At 45.9% G+C, this 14490-nt stretch overlaps 1 protein-coding gene across 1 annotated transcript in view; it reads left to right on the forward strand.

Annotated features, from left to right (window-relative positions):
* The first annotated feature begins 5264 nt into the window (after positions 1-5264).
* The window catches only part of TEX9 (testis expressed 9), a 94358-nt gene continuing 85132 nt past the window's right edge, over positions 5265-14490 (forward strand). The window contains exons 1-2 of the mRNA XM_040342739.1: positions 5265-5383; positions 10182-10273. Of these exons, the coding sequence (XP_040198673.1) occupies positions 5345-5383; positions 10182-10273 (131 nt within the window). The 5' untranslated portion in view covers positions 5265-5344. The remainder of the gene's footprint in view (positions 5384-10181; positions 10274-14490) is intronic.

A 14490-nucleotide genomic window follows, 5' to 3' on the forward strand; every position in this document is an offset into this window, starting at 1 on the left:
CCTTCTCCTTTGCTTCATGGCAGCTTCTCTTGCGTCTCCTCCTCCTCGGTAGCCAATACGATCGCTTCTCCTCTCCACCAATCGGGTCTCAGACCCTCTTCCTGATTGGCCTGGAGGTGAATCAGGCAGACAAAAGCAAATAATAATTCGCTATTGTCACACAACTGCGCCGCAAGCCCTTCCTTTTTTGAAGCCAATTAGAGCCTTCAGGCTCTAACCATGTGTTTAAAAAAAAAAAAAACATTGAAATCCATGCATCTGGCACCCTGCATGTAGATTAGGAGCCGGATGCATGGATTAGGGGGGCGCCCATATGGACAGGCCACCACTGACTTATATAGTTCCTTAGTATAGTACATAATTTGGAACCACTCTGATTGGTTTATAATTGTCACAGGCAGTGTCTGGTTATACAGAGGTGTGTTAGGTCCTTTTTAGCTAGAGCCCTCCTGTAGTGATGTAATAAGTGAGTCAGTGCCCATATACCTGTAGCACTACCCCTGTAGGGGTTGCTGAAGTCAGCGTTCCCCACTGCTGCACAATCAGTCACTCAGCATTTCCTGCTTTCACCTGGACACATAAATCAGTCTTTGGCTTGTTTTTGTAGCTTTATTAGGGGACAGGGCCGCCATCAGGAATTATGGGGCCCCTTACACAGCTTCAGGCATGGGCCCCCTGGAGAAGAGAACCGGGGGGGGGGGGGTTGCTGCCACCTTAAATTGAGAAGCGGGGAGGCTGCCACGAATTGAGAAGCCCGGGGGGGGGGGGGGGGGGCGGGGCGGGCCTTTACAAGAAAATAGGAAATAAAGAAAAATATATATAAAAAAAGGGGTAGCCATCCGGGGCCCTGGGGACCCTTTAATAAAAATAAAAAAATAAAAAATATATATATAATAAATATATATTTAAATGTATTTATTTTTAAAAAGGGGGGTTTCCATCTGGGGCCCTGGGGACCTCTGGGCCCTTTAATAATAAACATATATATACCATCCGGGACCTCTGGGCCCTTTTAATAAAAAAAGAAACCTCTGGGCCCTTTAATAAAAAAATATAAAAAAAATAAAAATAAACATTTATACAAAAAAAAAGGGGGGGGGTTGCCATCCAGGGCCCTGGGGACCTCTGGGCCCTTTAATAAAAAATAAATTAAAAAAAAGGGGGTTTGCCACATGGGGCCCTGGGGACCTCTGAGCCCTTTAATAATATATATATATATATATATATATATATATATATATATATATATATATATATATAAAAAAGAAAATAATATAAAAAATAATAATATATATATATATATATATATATAAAATATTATTATTATTATTATTATTATTATTATTATTATTAAATGGCCCAGAGGGCCCCGGATAGCAACCCCCCTTTTTTTATAAAAATGCTTTATTTATTTTTTATATTATTTTCTTTTATATATATATATATATATATATATATATATATATATATATATATATATATATATATATATATATATATATATATATATAAAGAATAAAAGAAATAAAAAAATATATAAAAAATATTTTTTTTATAAAAAAGGGGGGTTGTAATCCAGGGCCCTGGGGATCTCCGGACCCCTAAAAAAAAAAAAAAAAATGGCCCTTTAATAAAAAATAAAATAAAAATATATTAAAAAAAATATATATTTTTATATATAAAAAAAAGGGGGGTTGCCATCCGGGGCCCTGTGGGCCTCCGGGCCCCTTACAGGTGTACTGCCTGTACCCCCTGATGGCCGCCCTGTTAGGGGATAATAACTTGGATGGGGTAAGGGATTATGGGTTGCCCAGTGTGCCAACAAATCAACTTCAGGGACACTTCCTGAGGGAACTGACAGGCTTTTTTGTCAGTTCAGCAACAGTCCATTATAGGCGGGAACTTTCAGTCCCTTAAAAAGTAGCACATATGGAGTGAGGTAACCCACCAGGAAGGGGTCCCTCAAGGGCCACCGACAGCCTCCCTCATAACTGCTTCTCCGTCTTCCAACCAAACTCCCTTGCTGGCATGGCTCATGTCTATTTAAGGTCTTATTTGACTCCTTCTCAGTGCCCCAACGCCAGGGCTGTCTTAATGAAAGGGCACACCTGGGGACTGCCCAGGGGCCCCAGATGCATGAGGGGCCCCTGCACTTTCCCTAAAGCAGCTGGTCTTTGAGCCCACGCTGCCCCGAAATTGGGGGGCCCATGATGACACTGAGAGTGATAGATAAACTGGGGAGGCAATCTGCATGAGTGACCTACTTGATGTCTGTTTACCTGCACTGTCATCATTGTAGGGGACCCAGAGCATTACTTTGCCCAGGGGCCCATGATGCTATTAAGACGGCCCTGCCCCAACCTGGGAATTGGCCATGTTCAAGGCAACCCCTCCTAGCCTAACGTTTTCCAATGTTGTAGAAATGGGGGGGGGGGGCACCAGAGAGCTGCTGGGATGAGTTTTCCAGCCCTGGCTTGTAATAACCCTGACCCAAATTAAGTTTATCCCAGAGCCAGACTATGTTTTACCTCTACTACACTTCTAGTAGCACACACTAGAGCTACAAATTGTATAAGCCAGGTTGGGAGGAGCCCTTGTGCAGTTGAGTCATGGGAGCCAGAGGCAGATAAAACCAAAAATCCCCCAAAAAAAAAAAAAGTATTGCAGCTTACGGACAAGGTAGCTCCATTTTTGCACGGGCCGTGAAAGATGCCATAATATCGCGCCCGGCCTCCGAACGATCATAGAGACCATCTGGTCTGCTGAAAATCTCTATCATCAGCATCCGGCGCCAGCCGCTCCCTTCTCCGACTCACCGTTGGCAGGGGTGAGTCGGTAGAAGCACCAGAATGCGGTGGGAGGGGGGGAGTCCCCTCTCAACGCCTGTTATAACGATCAAGCGGCTGAACAGCCGCTTGATCGTTCTTGCGGCACTGATGGGTACTGATGAGGTGGCACTGATAAGGCTGCATTAATATGTGGCACTAATGGGCAGAGGCGTCGCTAGGGGGTGGCTATTGAGGCTATAGCCCCGATCTGGGGCCCATAGCCCAGAGTCTCTAGGGCAGGGGTCGGTACCCGGCCCTGAATGCGGTCACCCGGCCTGCGGAAATTTTCGCTGCTGTCCTCTTCATTGGACAGCGGCGAGCGGCCAGTATCACAGGGCTAGATGGTGATGGGAACCGCAGGAGTTAACTTTCATGTTAATGTGAAAAGTTAACTTCAGAAGTTCCCGCCCCCATCCAGCCCTGTGATGCCGATCTCAGATGCTCTGCTTGCTGTACACCTTTGTAGATGAGTTCTATCTACAGTGTGTGTTTGTGTGGTGGGGTGTGGGGGACAGAGGACACTACGGTGGGGTGCAGGGGACAGAGGACATATACATGTGTATGCCCGCCCAACCGTATGACTTTCTTTACTTCGCTGCTATGGGCTCTAGCCTCGGATCTTTTGTAGACCTAGCAACGCCCCTGCTAATGCACATTGATGAGGCTGCACTGATATGTGTCACTGGTGGGCCCTGAGTGGCAGCACTAAAGGGCAGCACTGATGGGCACTGATTGGCACTGATAGGCAGCACTGACGGGCACTGTTGGGGCTGTACTGATCATCAGGACACCGATGATCAATGCCCTGATTATCAGTGTAGATGTCCTCTTTCACACTTGCCGTGACAGCGTTAGAGAAGGAATGCCGATAATTGGCTTTGCCTGAGGAAAATCCGATCATGTGTACGAGGCTTGAATACTCCAATCAGGGGAGGTTGATTGGAAAAGAAAATCAATTATCAGACATTCCAACCTGCAAAAGCTCAGGGAGGTGGCAAACTAATTTCTGGGAGGTGGCGCTTTGCGCCCGCGGCAAAATATTTCATAAATCACCTTTTCAATATTCTTTCACAATGCTTCCGGGGAAGGGGGTGGGTGGTATGTGGCAGTTGTTTTTTTATTTTTAATTAAAAAAAAATAAAAAAAATTTCCCCACAATGCTTTTTGGGGGAGGAGGTTGGGGCAGTGTTGGTAGGGCAGTGGACGGTGTTGGTAGGGCAGTGGACGGTGTTGGTAGGGCAGTGGACGGTGTTGGTAGGGCAGTGGACGGTGTTGGTAGGGCAGTGGACGGTGTTGGTAGGGCAGTGGACAGTGTTGGTAGGGCAGTGGACGGTGTTGGTAGGGCAGGGGAGAGGGGTGTCAGTTTTTTATTTTTACACTTTTTAGAATTTTTTTACAATATTGTTTTTGGAGGGCTTTGGTAAGATGTCAGGGGTATCTCCCCTTTGAGACAGACCAAGGGACTGAGGACACAGATTCCCCAGTCCCTTTCTCAGCACTAAAGATGAATAAACAGACAGAGGCTAAAAATCTATACTAGGGAGATCAGTGTTTACAGTTGCTCCCTGCCACACCGAGCATTCCCGGGAGATCGCGCGTCGCTTGCGGGTGTGCGGGAGCCGCCGCAGAAATGCGGGAGACTTGAGATGTATGAATTATTTACCACTAGCCACCTGAGCTCGTTCACAGTTGCTTTGGTCTTTGAAGGGCAATCCCTGTTCAGATCACTCTTCAGAGATCACTTGACAGGTGGTGAGGATACGAAACCACTTGCATGGCATTTGCAGCGCCGCCTCATTCACTTGAATTGATCGTGCCCAGAGGATGCTACGCCGGATAAGCGACAGGGGGTATAAGTAGGGTTGCTAACTCATCCCTTTAAAACAGAACACATATTAATTACACAGGTTCTGTGGCTGATTAAGGAGGTAATTAAACTCACTTGGTGCCTTATTTGCATTAAATTAGCCTCAGAACCTGTGTAAATAATATGTGTTCTGTTTTAAAGGGATGAGTTGGCAACCCTAGGTATAAGTAAAGTCCCAAGCGTGACAGTGAAGCAAGGCATTGTAGTGAGTGAGTGAGTAACTTGTATAGCACAACAAATGTAGGTGCAGCATGTGTTACACCCCCAGCAGATAAAGGGGGTAGTGGTTGGAATGGGGGGTAAAAGCAGCCCAACCATTATTATATATTATTATATAGGATTTATATAGCGCCAACAGTTTACCATAAGGGTTTATCGCCCAACTAGTATGAATGAGCCCATAGGAAGAAGTGTACACAATCCCTCCTGATAAAACACATTGTTTGTTTCCAGGATTCCCTGTGTGCAGCTTTCCTCAGCTGGAGATACACACAGCCTCTGATTCAACACACAATCCACAACAGTTCATCAACACCAGAGATCACGTGACCTCCTCCCCTCTGTGTCCTCGAGGATTCTCGCGAGACTGCTGTATGACTGTTGCTAAGCAACTGAACGCCGGCGCGTTTTTGCAACGATAATCGTACAAATGGCGGAAAACCGGAGAGCGCCGGTGTCCTCCCGCAAGGTGAGCCGCGTGATATTTCCGTGCCCGGTGCAGACTTGTTATAGATGTCAGCACTGAGCCCCCGTGTATTGGGAATTCTCTGCTCTGTAGACAGGTGTATGGGGGCACACGATCACATCGGAGAAATGAGACAGTCGTTCTCATTCCATAGAATATTGCATTCTATAGCAACCAATTCACCTCCATCCTGCACTACAGCAAGGCTGGGGTCACACCGTACAGGTGCGATGGAGCGCTGCGTTGTTTCAGTGCGATTCCTACAAAAGCAGCCACTGACCCTTTTTAAAAATTGCACCTAACTGCATGGTGCGCCATGTGCTTTGTCACTTGCAAAAATGCGCATGTTAGAAAATGTGTGGGGTTGCCAAGTCGTCTGCATTTTATGTGCGTGTCGGGAAGCGTGCAATTTTGCGCAACAAACGACCAGCCTGCTAACAGTTTGTAAAGAAATGTTTAAAGTGGAACTCCACCCATGACAACTTGATAAAAAAATAATGTTCTTTAGTAAGGAACATACATTCCACGTTATTAGGTATGCTACCAACATTTGTGTGGCTGTAAATTGCATCCAGCATTGCTCTGGTTTCTTCTTGCTGGAGGCTGCCATTTTGCTGAAGCCCTGAGCAGCAGTAAATCATAAAGTGGAACAAAACCCATTAGTTTAAATAAGGATGAGCTCCGGCGTGTTGGCAAGCCCCACGTGCAGAGCCCGCCAGGAAGTCGGCACTGTGCTGTGCTAATCACAGACAGTGAGACATTGTCCTGGTAGCATGGCTGCAGAGATCGGGAAATGTCTCACTGTCTGTGATTAGCGCAGTGCCGACTTCCTGGCGGGCTCTGCACGTGAGGTTTGCGAACACGCCGGAGCTCATCAACATTTCTGCCCTGCCCCCTCTCTCCTAATTGACTTTGACAGCAGCGAGAGCCAATAGCACCACTGCTATGTTTTAGCCAATTAGGAGGAGAGTCCCGGACATCTGAGGAACTTGTGGACATCGCTGGGCTCAGGTAAGTATTAGGGTGGGCTGGAGGGCGGCTGCTGCACACAGAAGTTTTTTTTATGCATAAAATGCAACTCCTTTAACAGTTTCAAAAACATTTTTATTCTTGGCTGATGGTAAAAAACCTTCTGTATGCTGCTTCCCCCTCAGCCCCCCCCCCCCAAATACTCACCTGAGCCTAGGGTGCCCACGTGTCGCGGATTGCTCGTGACTGTCCCGCAATTGTCTGTCCTGGGTCCCTTCATTCTGGGACAATACAATGTCCCGGAATAAAAAAGAGGACACAGCCACCCCCTACTAACTAATAACTACATTTCCGGAACTGGTTGCTAGAGCCAGCGCTGCCTGGCATCTTGCAACCAGTGACAATTTACTCTCAGACAGTGAGACCGGGAGCGAGGCCTGTGCCTAGTGCAGCACGGCTGTCCCCACCCACCTCGGCACATCCTCCTTCTCCGGCACCCAGCGCCAAGCAGCAGGGACTGGTGTGATCTTCACTCTCCAGATAGTGATGCCACTCCTTTCCTTCTACACACGTGGCTCATGCAGAGGAAGTGACAGCAGCACTGCATCTGGTGGCAGGCTATGGGTGACAAGCGGCACTGCATCTGTTGGCAGGCTATGGGTGACAAGCGGCACTGCATCTGGTGGCAAGTGGCACATTCACCTGACAAATAACCTGCCGCCAAATTCCCCATAAACCCCGAGACTACATTCCCCCCGCCCCCCTAATCTTTTTTTGGGGAAGGTGAGAGAGGGGGTGTGGTGTGTCCCTGAATGGCAGTTTGGAAATGTGGTCACCCTACCTGAGCCCCCTCTTGGTCCAGCAATGTGCATGAGAGCCTTGGCTGTCCTGAGACTCCCTTTCCTCCGGGCTACTCCATCAGGGAGGGAAAAGCATGTGTCAGGCTGGGTTCACACTACTACACTACTTTCATCCTACTTTGCTCTGTGTTCAATGTTTCCCTATGAGAGCGTCTTGTAGCGTCCTACACAAGTCGGTCCGACTTTGACAATGCTCCCTGTACTACTTTTGGTCCTACATTGATCCTACTTCAGGCCCATTGAATATCATTGAAGTCGGACCAAAGTAGTATCCTGTTCATGAAAGTAGGATGGATGTAGGACCAATGTAGGATAAATGTAGGACCAATGTAGCAGAGCAAAGTAGGATGAAAGTAGTGTAGTAGTGTGAACCCAGCCTAATGGCCCGTACACACGATCCGAATATCGTACGACGGATCGTACGACTTTTTTCGCTTAATAGTCGCAAGTAAAGTGAAATAGGTTATTAAAGTCACGAAAATTCTCGTACGACCGAAAAAAATAATCGGAAGTGATGTCATGTGTTGTAATGTATTTGTATTGTATTGTCGGACGACAACTGTACTGACTAAACGAAAATCGTACGATCTTACATCGTACGAGGAAAATTTTCGTGCATGTCTGATCGAAAAATATCGGATGAACGGTCGTGATCGGCTCTCGAAAGTAGTATACACACGATCCGAAAATCGTACGATTCTTCATCGGACGATCGTTTTCGTCCGATATTCGGATCGTGTGTACGGGCCATAAGGGGCCTTGAATCAGAGAATGTGATGCTGATTGTGAGCAGTAACAGCTGGACGTGTCTTAACAACTTCCCTGCAACAAGGCAGCATAGGATTAATACCATCTCTGGGAGTTTTCCAGTCAGGCTTCATGAGGTATGTACATGGCCTACACCTATAGCAAGAGCATTATTTATTATTTTGGTCAGAGCTGCACAGTCTGTTTTTATCCACCAGACCCCTTATCTGCATAGGCAGTCTTATGGTAAAGGTGAACTATGCCTTTGAGCATGCACCTGGGTGAGGGCCGTGTTTTGCCTGCACAGATTTTCCATGCATTGTCGAGCAGACAGACACTTTTCATGTCAGTTGGGTTGCAGCAGATGTAGACACAGCTCCCAATCTGACATTGGTGTGTGTGCGCGTGTCCCTTAATGCAGACGGAGTGAGTTTGGGGACACACACTTGCACCCGCAGGTCAAATTGGGAGCAGCGGCTGTGTCCCAATTAACATAAGTGCGACTGCCTACATGGGATGAACAGAACACCGTTGCCCGTGTGGGAAAAACAAGGCCCTCCCATGTGTACACATAAGTACTGTACACCCATGTGAACGAAGTCTAAAGATTATCAATGTAGTTTTTGCCCAAGGGCGAATAAGACTTTTAAAGGGGTTGTAAAGGTACAATTTTTTTCCCCTAAATAGCTTCCTTTACCTTGTCCTCCTTCACTTACCTCATCCTTCCATTTTGCTTTTAAATGTCCTTATTTCTTCTGAGAAATCCTCACTTCCTGTTCTTCTGTCTGTAACTCCACACAGTAATGCAAGGCTTTCTCCCTGGCGTGGAGTGTCATGCTCGCCCTCTCTCTTGGACTACAGGAGAGTCAGGACACCCACTAACACACAGCTCCTTTCTCTTAGCTAGATTCAGGTAGAGTTAGGTCGGCGTATCAGTAGATACGCCAACCTAACTCTGAGGCCTCGTACACACGACAGAGATTCTCGGCAGAATTCGCCGAGAAACTCGGTCAAAACCCGGATTCTGCCGAGAATCTCTGTCGTCTGTACAGTTTTGGCTCGATGGAGCCGCCGAGGAACTCGACGAGAAAATAGAGAACATGTTCTCTATTTTCTCGTTGTCCTCGTTCTTCTATGGGAGAAGCCGGCCCGCCGAGCTCCTCGGCGGCTTCATCCCAAAACTCGACGAGGAACTCGACGTGCCAAGCACGTCGAGTTCCTCTGTCGTGTGTACGGGGCCTTAATCTGCGCCGACCTAAGTTTAAGTGTATTCTCAAACAGAGATACACTTAAACCTATCTAAGATACGACGGCTTGCGCCGTCCTATCTTAGGGTGCAATATTTAGGCTGGCCGCTAGGTGGCGCTTCCATTGCGGTCGGCGTAGAATATGTAAATCACTAGATACGCCTATTCACGAACGTACGCCCGGCCGACGCAGTACAGATACGCCGTTTACGTAACGCTTTATCAGGCCTAAAGTTATTCCATCTTATAGATGGAATAGTAATGTTAAAGTATGGCCGCCGTTCCCGGTTCGAAATTAGAAAATTTTACGTTGTTTGCGTAAGTCGTCCGTGAATAGGGATTTACGTTGTTTACGTCCACGTCGAAATCAATAGGCCCGTGCGGCGGACTTAGCCGCAATGCACACTGGGAAATGTAGGCGCACGGCGCATGCGCAGTTGCAAAAAAACGTCAATCACGTTGGGTCAAGCCTAATTATCATAAAACACGCCCCCTCAGCCAAATTTGAATTAGGCGCCCTTACGCCCGCCCGCTTTAGGCTACGCCGCCGTAACTTAGCAGGCAAGTACATTGTGAATCATGTACTTGCCTCGCTAACTTACGGCGGCGTAGCCTAAATGCCAAAAGCCACACTGCCGCAAGTATGCGCTCAACTTCCTGAATCTAGCTATCTATCTGCAACGTAGAGAGCGTCCTGACTCTCCTGTAGTCCAAGGGAGGGGGCGAGCACGACACTCCACACCAGGGAGAAAGCCTTGCATTACTGTGTGGAGTTACAGACAGAAGAACAGGAAGTGAGGATTTCTCAGAAGAAATAAGGACATTTAAAAGTAAAATGGAAGGATGAGGTAAGTGAAGTAGGACTGCACCAAGGTAAAGGAAGCCATTTAGGGAATTTTTTTTTACCTTTACAACCCCTTTAAGTGATTAAAGTCTCCTTTTTTCTTTCTAATAAAAATTTGTAAACATTTTTTTTAGGTGCGGAAGACAAACAGTACTGGTCATGTAGTACCCGAGTCTGGTAAGAAGACCACACAAGACAGTCTTTTGGCAAAAGAAGAAGAATACAAGTATGGTTTTATCTTGGTTTTAAAATGCAATTTCTTTCTGCTGAATAATGTATTAAAGAAGTCTGTTGGTCAGAACAGAATAGCACATTTTTCAGTCGATTTCAACTTGTTTTAGTGCTCTATTATTTGGTATATTATGTACTTGCCATCTATTTTAGTTTTGAAGCGTTTCATTTCATTATGTCCATTGAAGGACACAGCCTGCTAATAATCTTAGCCATAGGGTTATGCCGCCACCTTCAGGCGTAGGACACTAGGCAGAAAAAACAACACCGCACCACCTATGGGCAGCCCTTGCTGGTGGCAAAACCCCCACCTGCTATAGGCAGCCTAGTATCAAGGAGTGAGGACCTAGCTCCCTAATGGTACTCTTAAGCCCTGTACACACGGCCCAGAATCTCGTCAGGAAAAAAACGTTGTTTTTCCTGACGAGATTCTTGGCAAGATTCTCTTGCCGGCCGAGTGTACACACACTCCATTCAAAAGAACGACCGTTCTTTTGAATGGCACGAACGCGGTGACGTCATCGACTATGACGAGCGTGCGCTCGTCACATTCGATGCCGTCGCCGCCATCTTTCTTCACCCTACCTTTTCCTTGGAAGCTACCGCGCATGCGTCAAAGTCATTTCAAGCATGCGCGGGTTTCCATGGAGAGGTAAGTATACACACGCTCGGGTTTCTCGGCAGGAAAACACTACAGAGAATCTCACAACAAGAAAATAAAGAACGGGTTCTCTATTTTTCTCAACAAGATTCTGGGCAAATTTCTTGACGGGAAACCTCAAAGCCTCGTACACACGCTCGGTTTACTCGGCAAGAAAGCTCTGCCAGCAGTTTTCTTGCCAAGAAAACTGTGCATGTGTACGAGGCTTTAGTTGCACATTTTGCTTTTGTATTTTTGTCAGGGTGAATCTTCCTCTGCCACTATTTTGTGATGGATTAGGCAGACCGTTGTTAAGGCCTATGCCATTAAGAGCCAACCACTTCCCTTTCCCATCGTGGCACAGTAAGGATTAGTACATGTTGGGCTTTTTGGGCCATCGGGCTTCCATATCTCAGGTTTGCAAGGCTGTTACCTGGTTGTCTGTCCATACCTTTACCAAGTTTCACAAGGTTGATGTGTTGGCTGCAAGGTTTTGAAGGCTGAAATATGAGGTTTCCTCCCTTAGGCGACATGTACTGTAGCCGCCTACCCTGAATTTGGCCTCCGAAAAAATGCAAAAACGCAAACTGCGTTTTCCCACGACCGCCAGTCAAAACGTTCCTATCCTGAACATGATCCTTTCGTGTTCAAGAAAGGGAGATTCAACTTCTTACCTAAACGCGGCAGCTCCTAAACTCTACTAAAAGCCTATTTGTACATGGACACAAAGGCTTTTATGGAGTTGAGTTCAGGAGCTTTGGTAAAATGAGATGCCAAAAGCTCTTAGGCCGCGTACACACGATAGATTAAACCGATGAAAACGGTCTGATGGACCGTTTTCATCGGTCCAAACCGATCGTTAGTATGCAAAACCATCTGTTAAAAACCCACGCATGCTCAGAATCAAGTCGACACATGCTTGGAAGCATTGAACTTCGTTTTTTTTCAGCACGTCGTTGTGCTTTACGTCACCGCGTTCTGACACGATTGGTTATTTAACCTATGGTGTCATCGGATGGACTGATCGTGTGTACGAGGCTTTAGGCTTCATGTACACGAGACGTTGTTTAACCTCTCCTGAACGATTTAACTTGACAGCTAGAATCCGACATTTAAAAACGTCCGTTCAGCCGCGTTTACATGCCGCGTTTGCGTTTAAGAGCGTTTTTAACAAACAATGAAAAACGTCTGAACGAAACGCTGTTAAATGCGGATCGTTGATAGTCATTTCTAGGCAGTTGAGTTTTGAGGCTTTTTCTGGAACCCAAAAAAATGCATTCAGAAGCTGTGTTTAGAGGCATTTCAAGCGCCATTTCAAGTGGCAAACGCTGTAACTCGCATTTAGCAGCGTTTCGTTTACAGACATTTTAAATTTTAACCCCAAAAAATACGCTTCTAGACACAAACGCGGCATGTAAACGCGGCTAAGCGGCCGCTTTTGGATGAAGGTTTCTAGCTGTCAAGTTAAATCGTTCAGGAGAGGTTGAACAATGTCCGTGTACTTGAAGCCTTAGGGGTTATTTTGTTGCGTGTTTTCGCTTCTGGTTTCCCACCCAGATCACTGCTTTGACCCTGCGGTCAAGATTATTACAGGGATGTGTCCTTTAATGAACGTGACAGAAAAAAAGATTTTCCACCCCGCTGATATTGTTTCTGTGCTGCTTTGTAACTAACTGAGCTGCCTATAGCAGATGGGGGTTTGGCCATAAGTAAGGGCTGCCCATAGGCTTAGTGTCCTACGCCTGACAGTGGCACTATAACCCTACTGGGCTGTGTCCTTTAGTGAATAGATTTTTCAGTGAGTAGAAATAAAATCAAATTTTTTTACACTTTACAGCAGTGGTTTTTGACTAGCGTTCCTAAAAGAGAATTAAAGTTTTTTTTTTTTTTTTTTTTCCCCTATTCGTACTCACCTAGTTTGATGCAGCATGGGTCCAATGCTGCACTGAGAACCGAGCGAACGCTCGGTTTTCATAGCTCCGTGGGCAGAGAGCTGCTGACTGTCAGTCACAGCTCTCTGCTCCCTCCTCGCTCATTGGAGTGCCTGGCTGTGGAGGGGGCATCGCACCCCATCGCGATGACGTGGTGCCTAGACTGACATCCGTGACGTCAGCAGAGAGTGGACTTCAGCCTGATCTCTGCTGAAAACGGGTCACAGGAGTGCAAAACGAACTGCACTCCAGTGATGCATAGGTCTCGTACAGCCAAACGAACTTTGGCTGGACTTCTTTAAACTAGTGGTTCATTAAATCACCTCAGCCTTTGATATCCACAGATATATAAAGTTGCTCTGCTTTGAGCCTCATCTGAATTTTCGGCATACCATAGCAATTGATATCAGAAGTGGCTGACTGACGGGGGGATTCGTATCCTTGTGGTGTTTGCCAGTCTGTTGGCAAGACAAATTGAAAAGAATCTCCAGCCAGAATACAGCATCTGCCTGTCCACTGAGGCAGCTGGGGCAAAGAGTCGGAGGAGAGCCAAAGAGCCATGGCTACACTCCAGGCCATGATTGCACTATATGTAACTGTGCCAAGACCCTTTCAAAGGTTGTTGGTAACTATTGTATATTATCTTTATATTATACAATTAAAAAAAAATTATTCCAATTTTTTGGAAGGTGCTTTTTTTAAATTTAGTTTCATCCCCAGCTTTCAAAGTAGTATATAACAAGCAGGGCGCAGTAGTACTTGTTGGCAAAGCAATAAACAAGGATATCGGTACATAATGAAACCTTGTAATCGTGGCTTGTTTATAACCCCGCTGGCTGAACAAAAAAAAAACTGACAGCTCTGGTCAGAGCTGCTGTACTTATAATGCCAGGTTACTTCAGCAATCTCCTCCTCTGAGCTGTTGTGTTCTGACAGGGAGACATTCCCCCCAATCAGATTATCGCTCTCTGCCATTGGATGCGAGCTCTGGTAGGGAGTCAATCGCCTTCTGGTTTTCCAGCATGCTCATCTGACAGAAGTGGCCGACTTCTGTCGAACAGGCCGACATACACACAGGCCGAATGTCAGACGTTTTTTTTTTCGTTTTTTTTTTGGAACTGGACATTATCTCCTGACATGCTTCAAGAGTGTACCCGGCTTTAGAAGAAAGACCTCACCATAGCTTAGTATATTATAAATAGTTATAAACCATATTTTTCCTCCGTACATGTGAATGCGACAAAGACTGTCACCAGGACTATCCTTTTTCTTCTAATTAGGGTTGTCCCGATACCACTTTTTTAGGACCAAGTACAAGTATCGATACTTTTTATCAAGTACTCGCCGATACCGATTACCGATACTTTTTTTTTTAAATCTCATGTGACAGTGGCACATGTGTCAGTATTTTTATTTATTTTTTTACAATTTTTTTTATTTTATTTGTATTTTTATAATTTCTTTTTTTTATTTTTTTAAATGCTTTCTTTTTTTTTTAAGGGGGGTGGGGGGGAATGACAGTGTCAGTGTGTTTTTTATTGAATTTTTTATTTTTTACAATAAATTTTTTTTTTTTTCTTATCAGCCCTTTTGGGGGGGCTTTGGTGAGATATCAGGGGTCTTAACAGATCGCTGACATCT

The sequence above is a fragment of the Rana temporaria genome, chromosome 3 (assembly GCF_905171775.1).
Source record: "Rana temporaria chromosome 3, aRanTem1.1, whole genome shotgun sequence".
In the NCBI taxonomy this organism is placed as follows: domain Eukaryota; kingdom Metazoa; phylum Chordata; class Amphibia; order Anura; family Ranidae; genus Rana; species Rana temporaria.